Source organism: Podarcis gaigeae, assembly GCF_964106915.1.
Source record: "Podarcis gaigeae genome assembly, chromosome: 3".
Classification (NCBI taxonomy): Eukaryota; Metazoa; Chordata; class Lepidosauria; order Squamata; family Lacertidae; genus Podarcis; species Podarcis gaigeae.
Window position 1 is genome coordinate 53161473 of NC_139680.1, and position 20284 is coordinate 53181756.

Genomic DNA, 20284 nt, shown 5'->3' on the forward strand with positions numbered 1-20284 from the left:
GAAATGGAAAAGGAATCTGCAGAAGGCAAATAATGTGATAGCCTAGATTCACAATAACACAGATCTCATTTTAAAAGTTAATAGCCTGTGTATAAAACCTGTGTTAGGTATATAGATAATACCTTTAGCACTGGAAATTTAACCAGTCTTTCCACTTAGGCTGTATCTTGCCACTCCACATCAAGTGTTCTAAAATCTGGGGAGGTTTCAAATGATCAAAATCGGCAAAATTAAGTGGAACAGTAATAATAATAACAATGATGACAAGCTGTGGCAGAAGTTAATTGTAACATGCATATGTTTCCCTTAGACAGCTCTGTTTAGATAAGTAGACAGAAATTTAAATTATTTTGAGGGAATAAGAATGTGATTATATATATAATTACACAGAGGTAAAACTGCACTTAATTTCCAAGTATGACTAGGAGGCCAGGTTGTAACTGATCAAGGCGGTTGCTGACTTTAGAATAAATCTAACAAAATTCTGCATTTCAACTGTTGTAATAAGAAATACAACGTATACAGCTGCAGGAATAAAGCTTAGGTATAGTATTGGTGTGTGTGTGTACAATCTCAAAAGTAACTAAACACTGGCTGTAGAATTTCAGCTATTTGTGGAATTTGCATAACATCTGTCTGAATTCTTCAGTTAGTGCATTCCTTGATATATAATCAAACAGCTAATTCTTGCTGAAGGCACATTAGCACTGCAGACTTCTGTGCTCTGGGACTTAGCTTAATGATATTTACTTTAGGCAAAGTTATCAATGTATTAAAAATGTTGCTAACAAATATAGCCACTCTATAAGTGTATGGAATAGATAAGGAACAGCAGACTTGGGGGCTGGATGCGGCCCTCCAGACCTCTTTCTCTGGCCCTAAGGGCTCTCACCAGGCCAGGCTCCCTTGCCAGGCTACATCTCACCTCCCCAAGCCACACCCTTCACTGGCCCTGCTCCAAACCCTCTTTGAGTGCTTTTGCCTGATTGCAACGTACAGTGACAATGCCTTATGTTGACCTGGATCAGGGATCGGCAACCTGCTGCCCATGGGCCACAAGCAACCCACGGGGGTTGTTTAAATGGCCCGTGAGCTGCCCCCGAACTGAGCCGCCCGCTCGTCAAGTCTCTGCGCACTACGCTAAACCGGCACAGCACGGAGTGGGGACTCGCTTGTGCGGTGCCGAAAATCACATCTGTGCAGAGGCCAGAAGACGCTGAAAATCGCAACTGCGGAGATGCGATCCAGCCCACGGAGCGATCTCCAAGGGAGTGAACCGGCCCAGGCAAGGTAAACCTTGCCAACCCTGACCTGGAAGAAAGGGGTATGTGTGTTGACATCTCTGACCTTTGCAGGGCTGGAGTATAGCCTACTTTACAAAGGAAAGACCCTATCCATTCATCCACCCCCTTTTTTGCTTTGCTGTGCCCACCATTGGGAAGAGGCTCCTGGAAGGTTTGCAAAAGGAAATGCAGCCCTTGGACCAAAAAAGGTTTAATCCTCCTTGATTGTGATAGACAAGATAGATTAAAACAAATATCATGTAGTTTTAAGTCATCTGTTTGGGAGCTGAGGTCAGTTATGATTTGGACTGAGATGTTTTATGTAGCAATACATTAAACACATAAGGCATGATAAGTGCCCAGATGTTTATGCACAGGAAAGCTATGTGATGTGCATTTATTTGTTCAAGAAAACTGGGACAGCCTACTTATGTTTTCTTGTTATTTTCTGACAGATTAACCAATTCATTACTGGCAAAGGATTCTGTTCTGTTAGGCTGGGATGGGGGACCTTTTTCAGCTTGAGGGACCCATTCCCTAATGGAGAACCTTTTGGGAACCAGAGGCAGACATGGTTAAAGGCAAAAGTAGGTGGAGCAGTTTCAGATATCTGAAGAAGTGTGCATGCACACGAAAGCTTATACCAAGAACAAACTTAGTTGGTATCTAAGGTGCTGCTGGACATACATATATATGTTTCGATTGTGTCAGACCAACACGCCTACCTACCTGAATCTAGTATTTTTACAACTTGTTTTGTCAGTTGTGAAGTGTCAACATGGCCCTTTTTTCTTCATTTCACCCAAGTTAACTACTAGAAACTATAAAAAGCAGAGATATTGACCTAGTGAAATGAATACACAGAGATATTTTTGTATTTCTTTTGAAAGGTTTTATGAATAGAATGCATAGAATACCAGTTTGTATGCCTATAAATATAAAAAATAGAACAGCATTGGGATGCCAGAGATGTAGGAAACCTTTGGGACACCTCTGTACCCAGCAGCTCCAGCAGTTTCAAATGCTTACTCATTCCTGCCACAATTGTTACAGTGCCCAGTTTTGAAGCCAGATGGTCCATATTTCCTGTGGCAGAGCTCTTGGCAATGGTAATGGCTGTTGCAGCCAATGCCGCCTAGAGCTCTCAGCTTTTTATTGTGTATTGCTGCTGCCTCCTTCTGTGGGTATGGCCAAGCTCTTGGGATGCATGAATGCTGATGCCTTCAGACATGAGGTAAACATTTCCAAAGGGATTTGAGTGATACAAGAAAGAATCCTGCTTTAGTAAATGGGAATCATCTGTGGGCTTCATGGGAATCAGATTTACAGCATAATCATCATAAGAATGTGCTAAAAACTTTCTATAAAGACGTAATATGAGGAGAAAGGGAGGAAATAAGTTACACGTAACATGAAGTGGCCATGCAGCACCTCTTGACAGTGGTTGTCAACATATCGGTTGGCTTTAACATCATTGTGTTATAGCCAACAAAGTTCCAGTGTGAGTAGACCCGTTGAATTTAATGGATATGACTAGTTTCAATAGGTCTGCTCTGAGGGATTTATTTTAAAAATTAACAAATCACTTCACAGACTGAAACCTTCAAGTGTGCATGCGGAAGTCCTGAATGAGTGGGTCTTTCTCTGAAGAAGACAGCTTTTTTTTTTTCCTTTCACACACAAAGCAGTTAAATCACTTGAAGTTTATGAGGAAGTGATCTGCAAGGGAAACTCAGTGCTCAGACCAGATTCTGCTGCCAGCCAGGCCACATGCAACTAATTACCCACATCAGCTTAGCCTTCTCATTTACAAATCACTGCTTGTTTGCTCTCTCTTTTTATTTTTACTGTATTTATTGCACACTTATACCTCACTGTTTCTATGAAGAGATCAGAGTAGGGTTCTGAGCAGTTTGCCAGGCCAAGCCTGTTTAGCTTGAACAATAGAATCATTATTGTATGCCTATGTTCATTTTCTAGGCTTTAGTGCATTGAGTTTTAAGAAGAGCAATTAAGGAAAAATGAAAAAAATACAATCTCAGCAAAACTGTGTTACTTCATCTTCTGAGTCTGCTGGAAAAAACAAACCCCAAACCCAAATATGTTGATCCTAAGAGGAGTTAAAAACCATAGGGGCATACTCTGGTAAATATAGATTCTGGCAGTTTCTCAAAATAAACCTTGGAGAGATTTATAACACAGATCGCTCCAGTGTAATCGCATTCCCAGATAACAGTGTATTATGCTTTCTGTAGTAGCAGAAACAATGAGGGTTACACAGGATTAGTTCTCTCAAACTATAGATGAAGTGGAAAGCCTGTGTCTCTCCATTTCAAACTGCATGAGGGGGGTTGACTGATGAAAGCTTATACCCCTTACAGGAAAAAAAAATATTTTTACACTCAGAAAAATGTCATGTTAGGGAGAAGACTAGACAAGTATGGCTAGGACATTTATGCATGACATCAATTTTTCTATGTGAGATGGGAATTGTGAATGTCTTACAATCTGGTGTGGTACAGTCCAGATGTATACATTATTTACCATTTCATTGCTATTTTTGATAATTGATCTCTCTCTCTCTCTCTCTCTCTCTCACACACACACACACACACACACACACACTCCATCTCAGTAATTTATTAATAAGAAATTATCAAACTCTACAGATAGGACCAGCCCAAAGGACTTTGTTGGTGTCCAAGATCTGCTAATTTTCTTTTTTTCATATATAGTTGTACCTTGGTTTCAAACAGCTTAGTTCTCAAACGTTTTAGCTCCCGAACGCCACATACCCAGAAGTGACTGTTCCGGGTTGTGGACTATTTTTGAAAGCTAAACGTCTGACAGGGCTTCCATGGCTTCCGATTGGCTGCAGGAGCTTACTTCAGCCAATCAGAAGCCACGCTTTGATTTCCAAACATTTTGGGAGTCGAATGGACTTCTGGAACGGATTCCATTCGACTTCCAAGGTATGACTGTACCAACTTAACAGAAACTACTCTTGTTTAAACTAGAATGATTTACCTTTGCATATAGACATCTATTCCTGTATGCTACAATATAACAATGCTACCCCCCTTTCATTGCAGTTGTTATAGAAAACCCATTTGCTTTGCAGCATTTCTAACATATTCTACTTATTGCTTTGGAAGCTGGATCCTTAAGCTGGTGAAAACCCGGAGCACTTTGAGTTTAAGCTGTTTTATCCCATTGAAATCAGTGGTTATACACTGGCTCCCTTCCAAGTCCTCTTTCGTAGCAACTGGATTTGAACCAACTGCTGAGACTATTTCATTCCCTACAGATATTGCCATTTCAAATATACCCTGCTCCTCCTCATGAAATAGTTGAAGGCCAAGAGGTTTAAATTTTTGTTTGCGTTTTGATCTGAGGAAGGCACTGTGCACATTCCACAAGGAGAAGTAATGTCTAGGATTTATTAAACCATTCAGTGACGCTGACCAACAGTATTGAGCAAGAGAGGGAAATGCATATAGAAATGTTACCAAATCCAGCTTGCATGCTATTAGCAGAGGTGCATGAGCCTGGCAGCCACTGGGAATTCTGCCAGAGTCTGATGCAAGTATATAATGGGGCCAATGGAACTCCCGCAGTCCAACATTCCACCCCGCTTGTGGTTTTGCTTCCTGTGTGCTGAAGTGCTGGCTTCTGTTGCAGCCTGAAGTTCGTTTCCCAATTTTGGCTGTGCCTTGGTGCCTTGGTTCAGCTTTCTGGTTGTGTGGAACAGTCTCTTTCAACATGGCGCCCCCCAGATGCTCCTGGATTCCAATTCCCATCTTTCCCAGCCAGCGCAGCCAATGGTTAGGGATGTTGGGAGTTGTAGTCCATGATATCTGGAAGGTTACAAGGTCAGGGAAGACTGCTGCAGAACTACCTTAAGCACAGCAAATACACTTGGTGTTCTCTCTTTCAAGGAAGAGGTAGGCAATGGTTCCCTTCTGTTAATTCTGTATGTGTCGTGGTGGGTAATAGTCATGCTGTTCAGCTTTGTGGGGCTGTGGCAATAATTTGTGACACATTCAGAGTTTCTGTTATGAAGAAGCATTGCATTTCACATTTTCTCAGTAATTGAGGTTCCTTGAAGTATGTACCTAATGCAATTTTCTAAGAAATGTGGAAATCTGCTAAGAATTTTGATGGCATTATGAATGCGTTCTTGAAGATCAAGCATGTTTAGATATAATAGTTTTTCTGTCTGGTGGTAAAGTTATTATTAGCAAAGTAAACCATACATTGAAATTTATCTTTCCTCCTTATTTCATAACATTTCTTTTCATAGATCAAAGTCCACACGAGTGCTTAAATATGGGATTCCGTGTGCCCAGCAATAAATTTGTACACCTCCCTCTTATCATCTGCCCTGATGGAATCACATGACTTATTTTTTCTAAGCAGTTGTGGGGGCAGAGAAGAGCTGTTGAGCGGGGTCTTAAAAATTGCGTGCAAGTGGGCACACAGATGACACATGGGTGTTCAATACGCTGCATAATCTTATCCTCTACTTTTCAGAAAATGGCGGGACATACTTTCCAGAAGTAAAACGCAATCCAGGAAAATACATACAATGTTGTCCTGATCCTGTTAAAAAGTGGCTGAGAAGACTCAAGGATAGTGGAAAGATTCTGCTATTGATTACCAGTTCTCACAGTGACTACTGCAGGCTTTTATGTGAACACGCCTTAGGGTAAGTAGAATGCTTCCATCATTTGTTGTTTTCATTTAGACTTTATCTTGCAGTTAGCAGGGAAAAAAGGAATGAAAAAAGTAAGAAATGGGTGTCTGATGATTTAATGCTGAGTACATTTGTATCTTAAATTGTGACCAAAAATCATAGGCGGCCAGTTCACCCATTGCACTCTTAATGATGGCCAAAGTTATTGAGATGGAGGAGATAGAGGAGCAACCTCCCACTATCTGTTTTTATTTTATTTGCTGAAATGCAGCCATAAGTGCCATGGAGTGGAGGAAGAGGGAGATATTTCATCCGTTCCCCATGGGCCATTTATGATGTTGTTGTTATTGTTCAAAATCTGGTGTTTTTCTTCACACAGAGGAAAATATACAGCTACACCAACCGTTCCACATACATTTATTTTAGCCGATTTCTAGTGTCTGACAGATGTAGTTTGGGGTGAGGTGGGAGACTTCTTAGCTTCTCACCAGCCCTTGGATTCCTTTTCCTTCCTGACTATTAAAAGCAGCCACTTATGGATTATCAATCTGGATCTCCATGGTTCTTGGTGCCATACTGAAGGAAGGTGTGGTTCCAGCCACCCTAAAGGAGAGGCAGTTTTTCAACTCCCTTTAAAGAAACTAATCTGGATCCATCATATTGAAGAATTACTGTCCAGTGTCAAAGTAGCCATTCTTGTGAAGGGCGCTGGAGCAGGAAGTGGTGTTCCAGCTCCAGACAGTTTTGGATAGCACTGATTATTAGGAGCCAGCCCAATCCAAACTTCAGCTTGCTTTTGGGATTGAAATTGTCATAGCCATCCTGGCGAACCACCTTCTCCAGGAAAGGACACAGGAGAGCAGCCCTGTTGATTATTTTGGACCTTCCAGTGGCTTTTGATACCATCAGCTATTTGTGTATTTTATTTATATTTAACAAATAAACATATGGCTTTATAACCCAGTCCTATATGCAAGTAAGCACAGTTTAATCCAATTAGTTGTACATTGAGTAGTGGGCAGAAGATTGCAGCCTAAGTGAACAACAGCATGCTAAATCTAGATGTGTTGAACTGGTTTGCTAGCTTCCACTGCAACTTCCAATTAAATTCATGAGTAGATTCAACTGGAAAATATTAAACTGGAAAGGTGAAGGGCGGGGGAAAGTCAGCATTTTCCTTGCTTTTCCTTTTAATACAGTAAATGGATTCACACAGAACTTATTTCTTTTCTTCTTTAGTTTTGAATTTTTGCACTCAGAATACTGTATTCCTTAAACCTTTTCCAGATGCTTCCTTTCTTCAGTCCTCTGCAGACATTCATTGTGCATATACTGAGTGTGGGGGAATGAACGGGGTCATGGTGTCAGATATCGTCCTGACCTATGTGCATACTAATTATCTGATTATGAATATTATATATCATAATAATATTGTGCTACATTGTCATGCTGACCATGAAGAAATCTAGAAAATAGAACAGACACCAAGTTGACCCTCAGAACAAGGACATTTCTGCACTTTTTGCAGTTAGTTTAGACATACTTTCCCTTAGCCAACAAACACATCTCTCTGTTTTAAACCATATTTCCAATGTTGTCAGAATGAAAGTCTAATTTGTTTACCCTTGTACAGGATATTTTGCATATCTCTGTTAAGAATATGGCCCTGTAAACATTTTTGTTTTTGTCAACGTTTCTTCATTAATAACAGGGCCTAAGGAATAATAGGACTCTACACTGGAGTTTAGCTGTTGAATGCAATCCATAAAATCTAAGAGAGAGATGTATGTTCAGTTTAAATAAAGCGTGTAACTCCCATTTATTTCAGTGTGGGGTTTAAGTGAGTATAACTTTCCCTGGATTGTGCCCAAGGTATATATACCGGTAAATGCTACCATTTGCTTATATCTCATATTATTAAAATGTATTGTCAAGTATTTGCCTACTTCAGCACTCAATATTTTTCAGATTTGATTACTTGACTAAAAGTATTATATATCATAAGCATTTCACATATGGAGTTAATTTTAGGGATTAAATTATTTATTTTTAGTCAGAATAAGAACTTTAGTCATTTCTGATGCTTGTAAAACTCATTTGTCTGCTTGTTCTTATATTACCTTCACATTTGATTAGCAATCAAAACTCATGGGGATTTTTTTCAGGAGTATGGCAAACATGATCTAGTGTTGCAAAGAAGGTGTATTTCCTAAATTTCTTATGTAAATGATAGTCTCATGCATATAGAAAACAGAAATTATTCCTAAACAAATAATTATGAAACCCTAACAAGGGCAACAAAAACCCACCCCTAATTCAGGTGTGGGCATGTCTTAATTAGTTGAACTTCTTTATACTAGGGCAAATATCTATTTCATGCCTTAAAATGCATTTCAGTTGTTTTGTTTTTTATCATTGTCATAGGAATGATTTTGAAGACCTTTTTGACATTGTAATCACAAACGCCCTGAAACCAGGTTTCTTCTCTCAGCCACCAGATCAAAGACCTTTCCGAACACTTGGTAAGCTTGAATAATATTTAAACATTTAAGCCACTTTGATAAACAAGAGCAGATTGAGCAGATTGCAAATAACATACAGTCGTACCTCAGTTCTCGAACATAATCTGGAAGACCGTTTGACTTCTGAAACATTCAAAAACCAAGGCGCAAAGGGCTGGCTGCAAGTTCAATGGAGAAAATTCAAAAACACGCAACGGAAGCCATTTGACTTCCAAGGCATATTCGAAAATGGAAGCATCTACTTCCAGGCTTTTGGCATTTGGCTTCCAAAACATTTGGCTTCCAAGACGCTCGAAAACTGAGGTACCACTGTATTTAATTGCATAAAAATAAATAAATTCAATCCTTACCAGCAGAATATTCCAAATCAGGCTTCCTCAGCCTCGGCCCTCCAGATGTTTTGAGACTACAATTCCCAGCACCCCTGACCACTGGTTCTGCTAGCTAGGGATCATGGGAGTTGTATGCCAAAAACATCTGGAGGGCCGAGGTTGAGGAAGCCTGTTCCAAATCATAGGCACCATCACTAAAGGGACTCTGTGTCAGGCATGTTGTGGTGTTATGAACAGAATGGTGTTGGTATACTCTGGTGACTTCAAGCCATTTTGCGCAACACACGAAAACAAACTCTGGTGAGTGTGCTTTCAAGAGGGAAATGCAGCCCATCACTGTTCTATGATGAGTGTCACTATATGATATATGTGTTTGCAAATGCATTCTCGTTGCCTTAAGCAGTTTTTTTCTGTACATCTTGATGTACACCTCCAAAAATGAAATGTATGAAGAGCCCCTGGAAATATAAATAATTGCCCTAACCCTAACCCCACTTCTCTGGAAATAAGCCCCATTGAATTCAGTAGCACTTAGATATGGTTACGATTGCACTGTATTTTGAAGAAGATGCCTGGCATTTTAAAGGAAAGTAGGATCAGTGCTCCCCAATGAAGCATTTTTTTCCTAATTTTGTTGAAATTACCTGAGAATGTAGTCAGAGTTGGAAACAACTCTCATAGCTAGCTTCACTTTGCTTCACTATGTGTTTCTAAATCAGGTACACTGCTGTACTTTTCTACTAAGCCAGGGGTAGGCAACATGGCGCCCTCCATGGTTGCACTACAACTCCAATCAGCCCTGTGAATAGTCAAGAACAAAGGCATTTGTAGTCCAACAGCACTTGGAGAACACCGTGTTGGCTACCCCTGCACAAATAAATATTTATTGGGGTTTCCTTACATGGGTTTAAGTGGCCATTCTCTGAAACACCCTCAACAAATGACATGCCACTTTTGCAGAGAAAGTTTTCATTTCACGTGCTTTCCCTCTTAGACTCTCTATCTTTTAATAACCTTTTAACAGTTGTCATAAAACAATAGATAAATAGAAAACAATTGGCAAGTGGAAAACCACATAAATATTAGGTAAATGGAAAACCAAGAAATAAGATACTAAAATAAATGTCTTAAGTTTGGAATCTGATATGCCCCGTGGTTGTTAAAAGCTGCTATTTACTAGGACTGTGTACAAAGGACAGGGATCTAGTTTCTGTGAGATTTAGCAGCCAGTGAAGGAGCTATTGTCATGCACAAATCTGTGCTTAATATCATCCTGACATTGTGACTGGTATAGGGACAGACATGTCAATTTCAGTTTCTCTTTTCCCCATTTTTTTCCTATCGTAAATTCAGTTCTCCATACTTCTGCAGCAATTTGCAAATGTTTTTGTATATTATGTTCACAATGTATGTGTTTTTGTGTGCATTGGTTAGAGAAATGAGAAGAGCTGATTTCAAAGGATAACTAGCTGTGTTTTTGGTTCACATATTGGTTTGACATAAGTGTGAATTTGGTAGCTTCTTACTAAAAGGGAAGCAAAATCTTATTTCTCCCCACATCCCTATACTAAAGGTAAAGGTACCCCAGACTGTTGGTCCAGTCACAGACGACTCTGGGGTTGTGGAATTCATCTCGCTCTATAGGCTGAGGGAGCCGGCGTTCATCCACAGACAGCTTCCAGGTCATGTGGCCAGCATGACTAAGCCGCTTCTGGCGAACCAGAGCAGCGCACAGAAACACCATTTACCTTCCCACCGGAACGGTGCCTATTTATCTACTTGCACTTTGATGTGCTTTCAAACTGCTAGGTGGAGAGGAGCTGGGATTGAGCAATGGGAGCTCACCCTGTCACAGGGATTCGAACCGCCAACCTTCAGATTGACAAGCCCTAGGCTCTGTGATTTAGACCACAGCGCCACCTGCGTCCCTCCTATACTGGTATGAAGTAATTTCATATAGCCTGTATGGAGTTCAAGCTTGATAGGATTCTAGGAATCTAGAAATAAATGGTCCTGGATTTAATTTACATACAGCCCCTTCAAGGTGGGGATTTATTGTGGGACAAGAATATAGACATGATACAGGCTCCTTTTCTCAGAAATGATACATTTCCTTCTCTTAGAGACACAGATGGGAGGGTTAAATACCATCAGCCTAAGCACAATTTTCCCAATCAAATTAGAAGCACCTCTCCTGGAAGCTGCATTAAAGGATTGGGCTTTTTTTATCATCATATCAATCACAGATTTCCCAGAGTGACATGTAGTTTTGCTGTTATAAACAGATGGTAATAAGCATTTCAATCAGCCACTTGTATTTGCTTTAGGTTTTTCCCCATAGAGGAAACAGTATCTGGAATAGGCGTGTAATTTAAGATCAGGAAAATTGTAGAGTTAAATGCCTCCAGGTTCTCTGTGCTTCCCTGGACAAATGATTATCCTCTCGCTGGTGTGCATTTAATGATGAAAAAGCAGAAAAATCACAGCTTCCAGGCTTAGCATGTAGTATGACCCTAATTTTCTACTAGAGAGAGATTACTCTAGGGCAGGGAAGTAGGTTTATCATGTGTATAAGAAGAAATCAGCATTTTCCCTCTCTCCCTGTCTTGGCCACATTCACACCATGGTGCACTGATCATGATGCAGAATGGGTTCCCTATGTGTGCCTTTCACAGATGCAACTGATTGTACTCCTCTCCTGGGGAAAATTTATTCTTAAGTTTCTTCCCAAGATCCCTGGGAAGAGAGCAGCAGCTAGATGAGGGCATGAAAGGCGCACAAACGGCCACAGTGCTATGGTGTCCACAGGAGGAGGGCAAGGTAGGAAAGTATGAGAGTGCCATTGAGAGCCATTCCTTTGTGCAAAGGCTCACCACATGGAAGATGGGGATGATCAAGAAGGGATCTTGTCTTGGGTATTTATCTTATTATTAGCCATTTATTTTTGTATGTGCATGGCAACAGGAAACTGGGGAGATGAAAACCCTTGATAGAGAGTCTAGTCTGAGCTGAAGTTCACTGACAGTTGTTAATCTAACTCCAAATATCCCATAATGAACCAGAGAGAAAAAATGCTGTCATAAGCAGGCAGCCTGTGTTCCGCCAAGCAGGAAATCAGAGATGCTGAAAGGGCAAGGAAGTTGCCCATTGCCTTCTTCATGCAAAATTATTTTTACAACATTTCTCATTGAAAAATGAAGTCCTGCAAGTAGGAAACAGGGGTAAGCAAGATGTTGCAGATGGCTGCAAATGAAATAAGCAAACCGCATGTTATGGGAGGGAGGGTGTGTACATACAGGAGAGCACACAGTAACTGTATGACAAACTGCCTCCCAACTTCAAATATGGTGATCGATCAGGTTCGGAGCATAGGCAAAACAATACATTGCATAAAACTACCCAAAGTAGTTTTATGGGCTATAAGTCCACCCTACACAACATTCTAAATATCTAGACTTCCCATTTCTGTAGACCCTAGCAGGCAGCTACATCAGGTTTATTGAGTCTCTGGAAAGGTGCCATACATACTGTGTGGGCCACATTTTGTTTAGAAGGTTATGGTTGTACAAAATTCCTATCAAGTAAGAAGCAGGGCAAAAAAATAAGTAGATCACTGTGTGTAGAGTTCCTTTTTTTTCTTTTTTTGAATTCCCTTAGCATTCCCCCTCATACCCTAGGGGATTACTTCTGAATCAGGAAGTGAATCTGAGAGGAAGTAAACACTATATCTGGTGTGTTTTTTCTGCCTTTCAAAGACTGAAAAATTACCAAAGAGCAACAGCAGAACAGCCAGAGTAATTTCTTTTCGCCAAGAACAGAGTTTCCTTTGTTTGTTGAAAATGAGTAGAGAAATTGGTCACAAACTATTGTTAGCTGTATAATAGCAGATTTATTCTGTAAACTTTAGAACTACAGACAGTGTGTGTCCCCCCATTTACATGCATTCCACTCATGCGTGATCACATTTACACATGTCGCTGTGAAATATGTAAATAAATGATTTGAACCAAGAAATGGAGACAAAACAGCACAAAGAGAACTGGAGAGTGGGGGAAACAGCTTGCACCACCACTCCAAGTACAGTGGTACCTCGGGTTACAGACGCTTTAGGTTACAGACTCCACTAAACCAGAAATAGTACCTCGGGTTAAGAACTTTGCTTCAGGATGAGAACAGAAATCGCGCGGCTACAGCGGGAGGCCCCATTAGCTAAAGTGCTACCTCAGGTTAAGAACAGCTTCAGGTTAAGAATGGACCTCTGGAACGAATTAAGCTCTTAACCCAAGGTACCACTGTATATCACTGCCCCAACTCCCTAACTCTCCTTGTCTTTCTTCTTCCTGGCCAGCGGAGCTGTCGCATGGAGGGTGCTCCATTCCTCTGGCCGTCCCTCCCTTCCTTGCTCATTCATATCAGTTTTGTTCCTTGGGCAGGATCTGAGAGCCCATCCACCCTCCAATCAGACTTGCCCTCTCTCATCGCACCACAAGCAGGCAGCAACATTATTTACTCGGTGAAGTGGGGGAGAAACTAGATAAAAGGAAACAGTCTCCAGCATCTTCCAAGATGAACAGGGAGAGAGAGCCTAGAGGCCCTGCTGCGGCACTGGGCACAAGGAGCCACCTGGCCACCAACACACTAACCCCAAGCTCACGTTTCCAGTCACCAGGGGCAGACAGTACATACGAAGAAGAGTGCATTGTCACCCAGGGAATGCAGGCGGATGGGTGAGATCTGTCAAGAGAGAGCTGCTTCCCAGCCTCTCTCAACAGTGCCCTCCCTATTTTACGTGATTTCACCTGTTTGCATGAAGTGCATGAATGTAAACCTCGCATAAGTGGGTGGAACACCTGAACACATATGGGATACTGGCTTTTGATTCATAGTGGCTGACAGAGGTTTAGTCCAGTAATGAAAACATTGTGATGATTAGGGTTGTAGTTCAGCAACATCTGAAGGGCCAGAGTTTAGCAACCCCTGATAGAAAACAATACAAATGTATTTAAATTAACTTGCAATCTAACATCAAGTTGGTATAGAAATAAGCTGCACTACTTCCCTTTTCTGTGGGGTGAGAAGATTAGCTTGTTTACCTCTCAATCCAACACAAGCAATGAGGAGTTCATTCATCATTCCCAACAAATATTTTGGTTAAATGAACAGGATGATTTAAAGAGTTTGGGAAATGACCGCTGTAATGCATAAACCATTTCAAGCGTTGGATAACTAGACGTCAGAATTGGAACTGTTGCTGAAATTCATTAAGTTGGACACTGGACTCAATGCTTCCAAAAGACGCCTCAGATTTCTTCTTTTACTTTTGTTTAGATTCAGGCAGCAAATGCTAAAGGTCAAAAACCTCTGAATGCATGACAGTTCATTTTCATGTTTGACACTTGTTTCATCAGTTTTTCCTTGTAGAGTTGGTCAACAGTATAGGATTAGTGTAAATTCTGATGCACTTGGCCTTGTGCTTTTCCCCTCAAAGTACCAATATTTTTCTCTTTCTCTAAGTTGATTCTTCATCATATTTAACTGATTATTCATAAGTAGGATAGGGCCATCATAATTTACAGAGTCTTCCATGTGGTATTAGAGCTCCTTCACACTTCTTACATAGATATCATTGCTATGTAGGAAATTGTATCTGTATTTTGCACACACTTGTATACAATGAAATCAGGCATGTTTATTTCTGACTGATTGACTGATGAGTAATTTCTGTTAATCATTTTTCTATAAACTACCAGAAGTGATGTACAAATATGAAATGTAGCATAATGGTGAACACTCAATTTGATAAAATTAAATCCAGAAGACAATGAAGTTAAGAATCCATTGGAAAAGGCTTTCCACTTAGTCATTCCAGGAATTACATTAGAAAACTAGTTCTCTCCCAGAAGGTTAAATATAGCATTTAAAGAGCATTATACAAAACTTAGCAGTATTATACATATCTAAGGCTAACTAATATGTTTAGAATAGTATGTATTGGAGCAGTATGGTATAAGAAGCTGATTTTTTTCTGCACATTTTGGTGTAATTGTTGTACTATAGAGACATTCTGAACAAATATGAATATGAAATTTATTCAGTTAATTTGTATCAATACAGGTTTAACTAGAAAAAAGTTACTATTTGTTTATTGAAAACCTTTAAGGCAGTTGAGTAAGGTCATTCTCAGGAATTTTATTGGCATGCTTTAAGTAATCTGAACAGGTAGAAAATGCTGGGAATTTGGAGCAGTCATTCCAGGCCTGATCCTCTGCACTGTAGCAGTGCAGCCCTATTTTTGCACAATAGCACAGGAAGTGATCAGACCATGACAAGGGAGGAGCTTGCACATGTTGCTGCATGGTGAATTTCTGTCTGTTGGAATTACCAGATGACTCTAACAACTATGTAGGACGATAGTCATGAGTAGTCTCTGGCCATTTGCTTAGGGCTACTCCTCTGCAGCAGCATGGAAATCCATACAGTATTAACACTGCTGAGGGCGGGGTGCTGCTGTAGAGCTGGAGGATTCCTGCATCAGCCACAAGTACGCACAGGGGTCAGCAACCTTTTTCAGCCATGGGCCGGTCCACTGTTCCTCAGACCATGTGGTGGGCCGGACTATGTGTTTGTGTGGGGGGATAACGAATTCCTATGCCCCACAAATAACCCAGAGATGCATTTTAAATAAAAGGACACATTCTACTCATGCAAAAACATGCTGATTCCCAGACCACCCTTGAGAAGGCAATTGGGCCTCATCCAGCCCACAGGCCTTAGGTTGCCTACCTCAGCACTAGAGAGTGCCCTGGCCACCTCAGATATCTTGACATGAGAGGGCTGTGAGTGAACCAAGCTGATTGGGGTAAGAGTGGTGGGTGAAAAAATGTGACAGCATTGGGCTTGGACAGGAGTGATGTCACTGTTGAGCCTGGCAATGAGGGCAACACTGATAGGCCAGGGAGGAGTGAGAAGCAGCCACAGCATCACAGAAGCAAATGAGTTGCAGGTGCAGGAATCAATGGGTAGAGTCAGGGCTCAGGAAGGAAGTTGGCTCCTCGGCACAACCCATTGACCCCCCTGGGAAAGCTGGGAGAGGGACAAATGAAGGCAATTAGGACATTTCCAGTAGCAGGCTGGGCTTTTTCTAGCCACCAGCATATTCCCAGGATTTGCAAGGCTGAGAAGCATCTGCAAGGGAGTATGTTGTGGATAAAGTGTACAGGGTGTGTAGGGAACTGAGCTTGCTGATAAAGCCCCTTTTCAATTTTTCTAGTCTATGTTCTAGTTCTTTTCTTTTCAGAGGTTGAGGAATTTACTCTCATCATTTGCCAGCCTTCCATATTCTATTGCACAATGGACTCTTTTTAGCTTCATTTTGTTCCAGCTTATTTTTATTTTGCTATTTATTTAGTTATTAATTTTTATACTGCCCTTCATCCAAGGATCACAGGGCTGTTTAAAATATGAAAACACAAACATACATAACATAGTAACAAACAAAAACAATAACCCTTCACACACACACAGTTTAAAAGGCCATAAATTGTTTGATGTTAAAAAGCAATCTTGAAGATGTAAGTTCCTATGCTTAGTAACAAATAATTGGTTTTTAAAATTAGAAGCCATATAATTCTGGTGGACTATTGTTTGTCAACCTCCAAAGTAATAAGGAAAACTGACCTCTGGGTGGGTCACTGAGTGTCCATCTGTAGAACTTGAAAAGGCAGCTGCTTTACATTTTTGTATCATATTCAGGGCCTAAGATCCCCATTCAGAAATCTAAACACTGAAAGTACTAGGCAAAGCTTCCACCGTAAAGACACAGGGAACCTGTCCATCTGCTCTGCTTTGATATTAAATGCTGCATTTGGCATTAAAGCGATATGGAAGCTATGCAAAATCCATTTCAAAGGAAACCAGTGCTGCTTCCTCCAGAGAGTAGACAGACATAATATTCCTTTTGTTGAGGGTTGAAAAGGTTTTCAGCGCATCCGGCCAAATGCACCTAAAATAAATGTTCCACTGCGGAAATAATGGACTTCCCAGTTGAAGATGCTGCACTATCAAATATCCATTTTAATAAATTTCAGGCTTTGTTTAGAAATCAGATTACATTAGTGTTAGTAACAAAGTGTACTGTGTTAATGAATGAATGTGAACTCTTCAGAAGCTCCAATTCTAGTGCCACATAAACATAATACTTTCAAACCTTTTAGTACCCTAGGGCAACCTAATTATATCTATATCTCTATATCTATCTATCTATTTATCTATCATCTATCTATCTATCTATCTATCTATCTCTATTGAATGGGAAATCAGATCAGGGCTCTGTGGAAAGCAGTTTATTCCTTTCCCCCATGCCATAAGCCCAATTTAAAAAACCCTTCCCAGAACTGCTACAGTGGTGCCTCTGGTTAAGTACTTAATTCATTCCGGAGGTCCGTACTTAACCTGAAACTGTTCTTAACCTGAAGCACCACTTTAGCTAAGGGGGCCTCCTGCTGCCGCCACCGCTCCGCCAGAACACAATTTCTGTTCTCATCCTGAAGCAAAGTTCTTAATCTGAAGCACTATTTCTGGGTTAGTGGAGTCTGTAACCTGAAGCTTATATAACCTGAAGCATATGTAACCCGAGGTACCACTGTATTTGCTATTGAAGGAAATTATTAATAGGGCCATGGGAAATAGCTGGTTTGGGGGATGCAATTTTTGTATGGCCATAAGAACATAGCATGAGGAGAGTTTGCGCGCCCCCCCATACATGCACACACTTGCACTGCAATCTTGATACTTGATTCCCATGCCTGCTGTTTTGCCTGTGTTTTGTTTTCAGTACACTTAAAATGTATCCATGCATTTAGCATAATGTATCACTTGCCCCAAATATATACCTAGAGCAAACCGAGGTTTGTTGCTCTGTCGTATGTGATACGATCCTTAGCAAATCCTTGGCGTGTGTGTCTGCGTGCAGAATAGTTACGTGACTGGGAAGGTAGCTAATGACATCATCTGCTTCCTACCAAAGTGGTTGGCAATGGGAATGTTGTGTCAAAATGAACAGATTTAGTAGTATGCTAAAAAATATGCTTAAGATTTGCCAGTCAGCCCAAACTGCTTATTATAGAAGTACGGCAGGAAATGAGTATTTATGTTGTTGTTGTTGTTTTTAAAAACCCTAATGGATATGGAAAAAATAGTATGTGAGGTGATAGTGAGGACACATTCTTTCACTAAAAAATAAAAAAAAATTATGAGGACAAAATTTGATAGCATTTGGGAACTCCTTTTTTTTTAAAAAAAGAAGCAAGTCTTCCCCCCTGCTTTCCTTATTGCAGTTTACTGTAAAAATTAGATGATGTGTCATAGTTCCTAAAACACAATTACATCATTTTTACAGCTAGTAGTGGAATTTGTGAAATGGGACTTGGAGCAATTAATGAGAGAACTAAAAATGAAGGGTTTTGCGTATTACATTCCTTGCAGATTCAAGCTTGGCAGCAACTGCCAAAAAGCTTCCTTTAGACATAGTTTCCATACAGCTATGCATGCTGGTTTTCATTAAAAGCTTCACTGTTCATTTGTGTGTTCTTTAAAAAGAAGAAGCTCAGGTTGTTGGGTTGTTTTTTTTACTAGGGTTAGTCCTTAAAATAAACTGTTTTTCACAGGAAACACATTCTGCTTTTTATTACCATTAATATCAAATCAGTTATTTTAAGCATGTTATAATTAGTTCTAAGACTTTCTGGTGATTAATGTAACCCGTAAGACAGAGAGAGCATCATATTTCGGCAATGATCTAAGTATAGGGATTAGGAAAGGTTAAACTGTTGCCTATAACTCACAGTGGTTGTCTTCTATACTAGTCTACTGAGGAACAACGGCAAACTGATTTTGACTGAACCCACAGTTAACCTGTAGTGTGTAGACTGACTATATACTAAAGGCTAGATCCATGCTCCTGTGTTGGACTGCTTTAGTGTGGTTTGTGAGCTGCTAAAGAATTAATAATAATAATAATAATAATAATAGTTCAGACTAAAGTAAGTTTGTAAAATGTGAGAAAGAATTCATTCTGCAAAGCAAGGTAGCTAAATTATTAATCTGTTGAGTGATATTCATACCATTGGGTTGGATCCAGGCTTAATAATGCTTAGACTAGACCCAGTCTAGTCATGATTCAACCCTTATTCTAGATCAGGCATCCCCAAACTCGGACCTCCAGCTGCTTTGGGACTACAACTCCCATCATCCCTAGCTAACAGGACTAGTGGTCAGGGATGATGGGAATTGTAGTCCCAAAACATCTGGAGAGCCGAGTTTGGGGATGCCTGTTCTAGATTCAACTGTCATATTCAATTAGTCATCCAAGCTATGTGAAAAGAGGAAGTTACTATTAAATCCATTCAGTTTCACATCTTCACTGACAGCCACACTTTGAGCTTCGTTTCGGTATGGGATGCGGAACCTGTGGCCCTCCAGATACTGTTTGAATCCCAGCTCTTATCAGCCCTATCCACCACTGCCAATGGTCAGGGATGATGTGAATTGTTGTCTAGTCTAGAAGGCCACAAGGTTCTACAACCCTTGTTTTCACATTCATACATAGTGTTAACCATAGTTAAAGAAGGTAGGCATTATGTTAAGCATTATGTCTGCACAGGGCCACAAAGTTTACACAAAATAGTTTTCTATATCTGCCTTTCTCCCCTGTGGATGTGCCCACGCAAAGTTGTCAGTGCATACATGGGTAGCTTTTTCCGGCTACCAGCTTAAGCTCCTTTGTAGAAACTTGAGCTATTTCAGTTTTATGCCTCTGAAATCTACCTCATGTTTCCTAGCAACTCTAGCAGGTGGTACTTGATGGCATGTATTTGGGCTGTGTGCTGCCCCCACCCCTCAAATGCTACTTCCCTGTGCACCATGAGTTCTGTTAACCAGATGTCTGTTGTGGGCATGTGCATGGGTATTTGTTTACCTGTGGACATGCATCTTTTTTTAAAAAAGGTTTTTATTCTTTCGAAATACAAGTTTTTCAACATACTAGCACAAAATACTGGGGAGGAGGAGGAGGAGGAGGAGGAGGAGGAAGAAGAAGAAGAAGAAGAAGAAGAAGAAGAAGAAGAAGAAGAAGAAGAAGAAGAAGAAGAAGAAGAAGAAGAAGAAGAAGAAGAAGAAGAAGAAGAAGAAGAAGAAGAAGAAGAAGAAGATACTGTTTGCTACATATTATACGGCTGAAATATATTGTTGTATTTCTTTGGGCATAAATTTAGTGCTTTTACATCCTGTTGATTTCACTTGGAAATGTTCCTTTTCCACCAGACCTTTGGCTGATTAATATTCTACAGCCTTTTAAATGTGTCTGTGGGAAGGGGAGGTTATTGTTTTGCTGCATCGTTTCATTTTATTTATTTTCATGTTTTTATCCTGTATTTTATAATGTGAACCGCACTA

At 40.4% G+C, this 20284-nt stretch overlaps 1 protein-coding gene across 1 annotated transcript in view; it reads left to right on the forward strand.

Moving 5' to 3' along the window:
• Nucleotides 1-20284, forward strand: part of LOC310840886 (dermatan-sulfate epimerase-like) — a 151373-nt gene that overhangs the window by 70656 nt on the left and 60433 nt on the right. The window contains exons 7-8 of the mRNA XM_083731079.1: nucleotides 5817-5991; nucleotides 8404-8501. Coding sequence (XP_083587205.1) covers nucleotides 5817-5991; nucleotides 8404-8501 — 273 coding nt within the window. The remainder of the gene's footprint in view (nucleotides 1-5816; nucleotides 5992-8403; nucleotides 8502-20284) is intronic.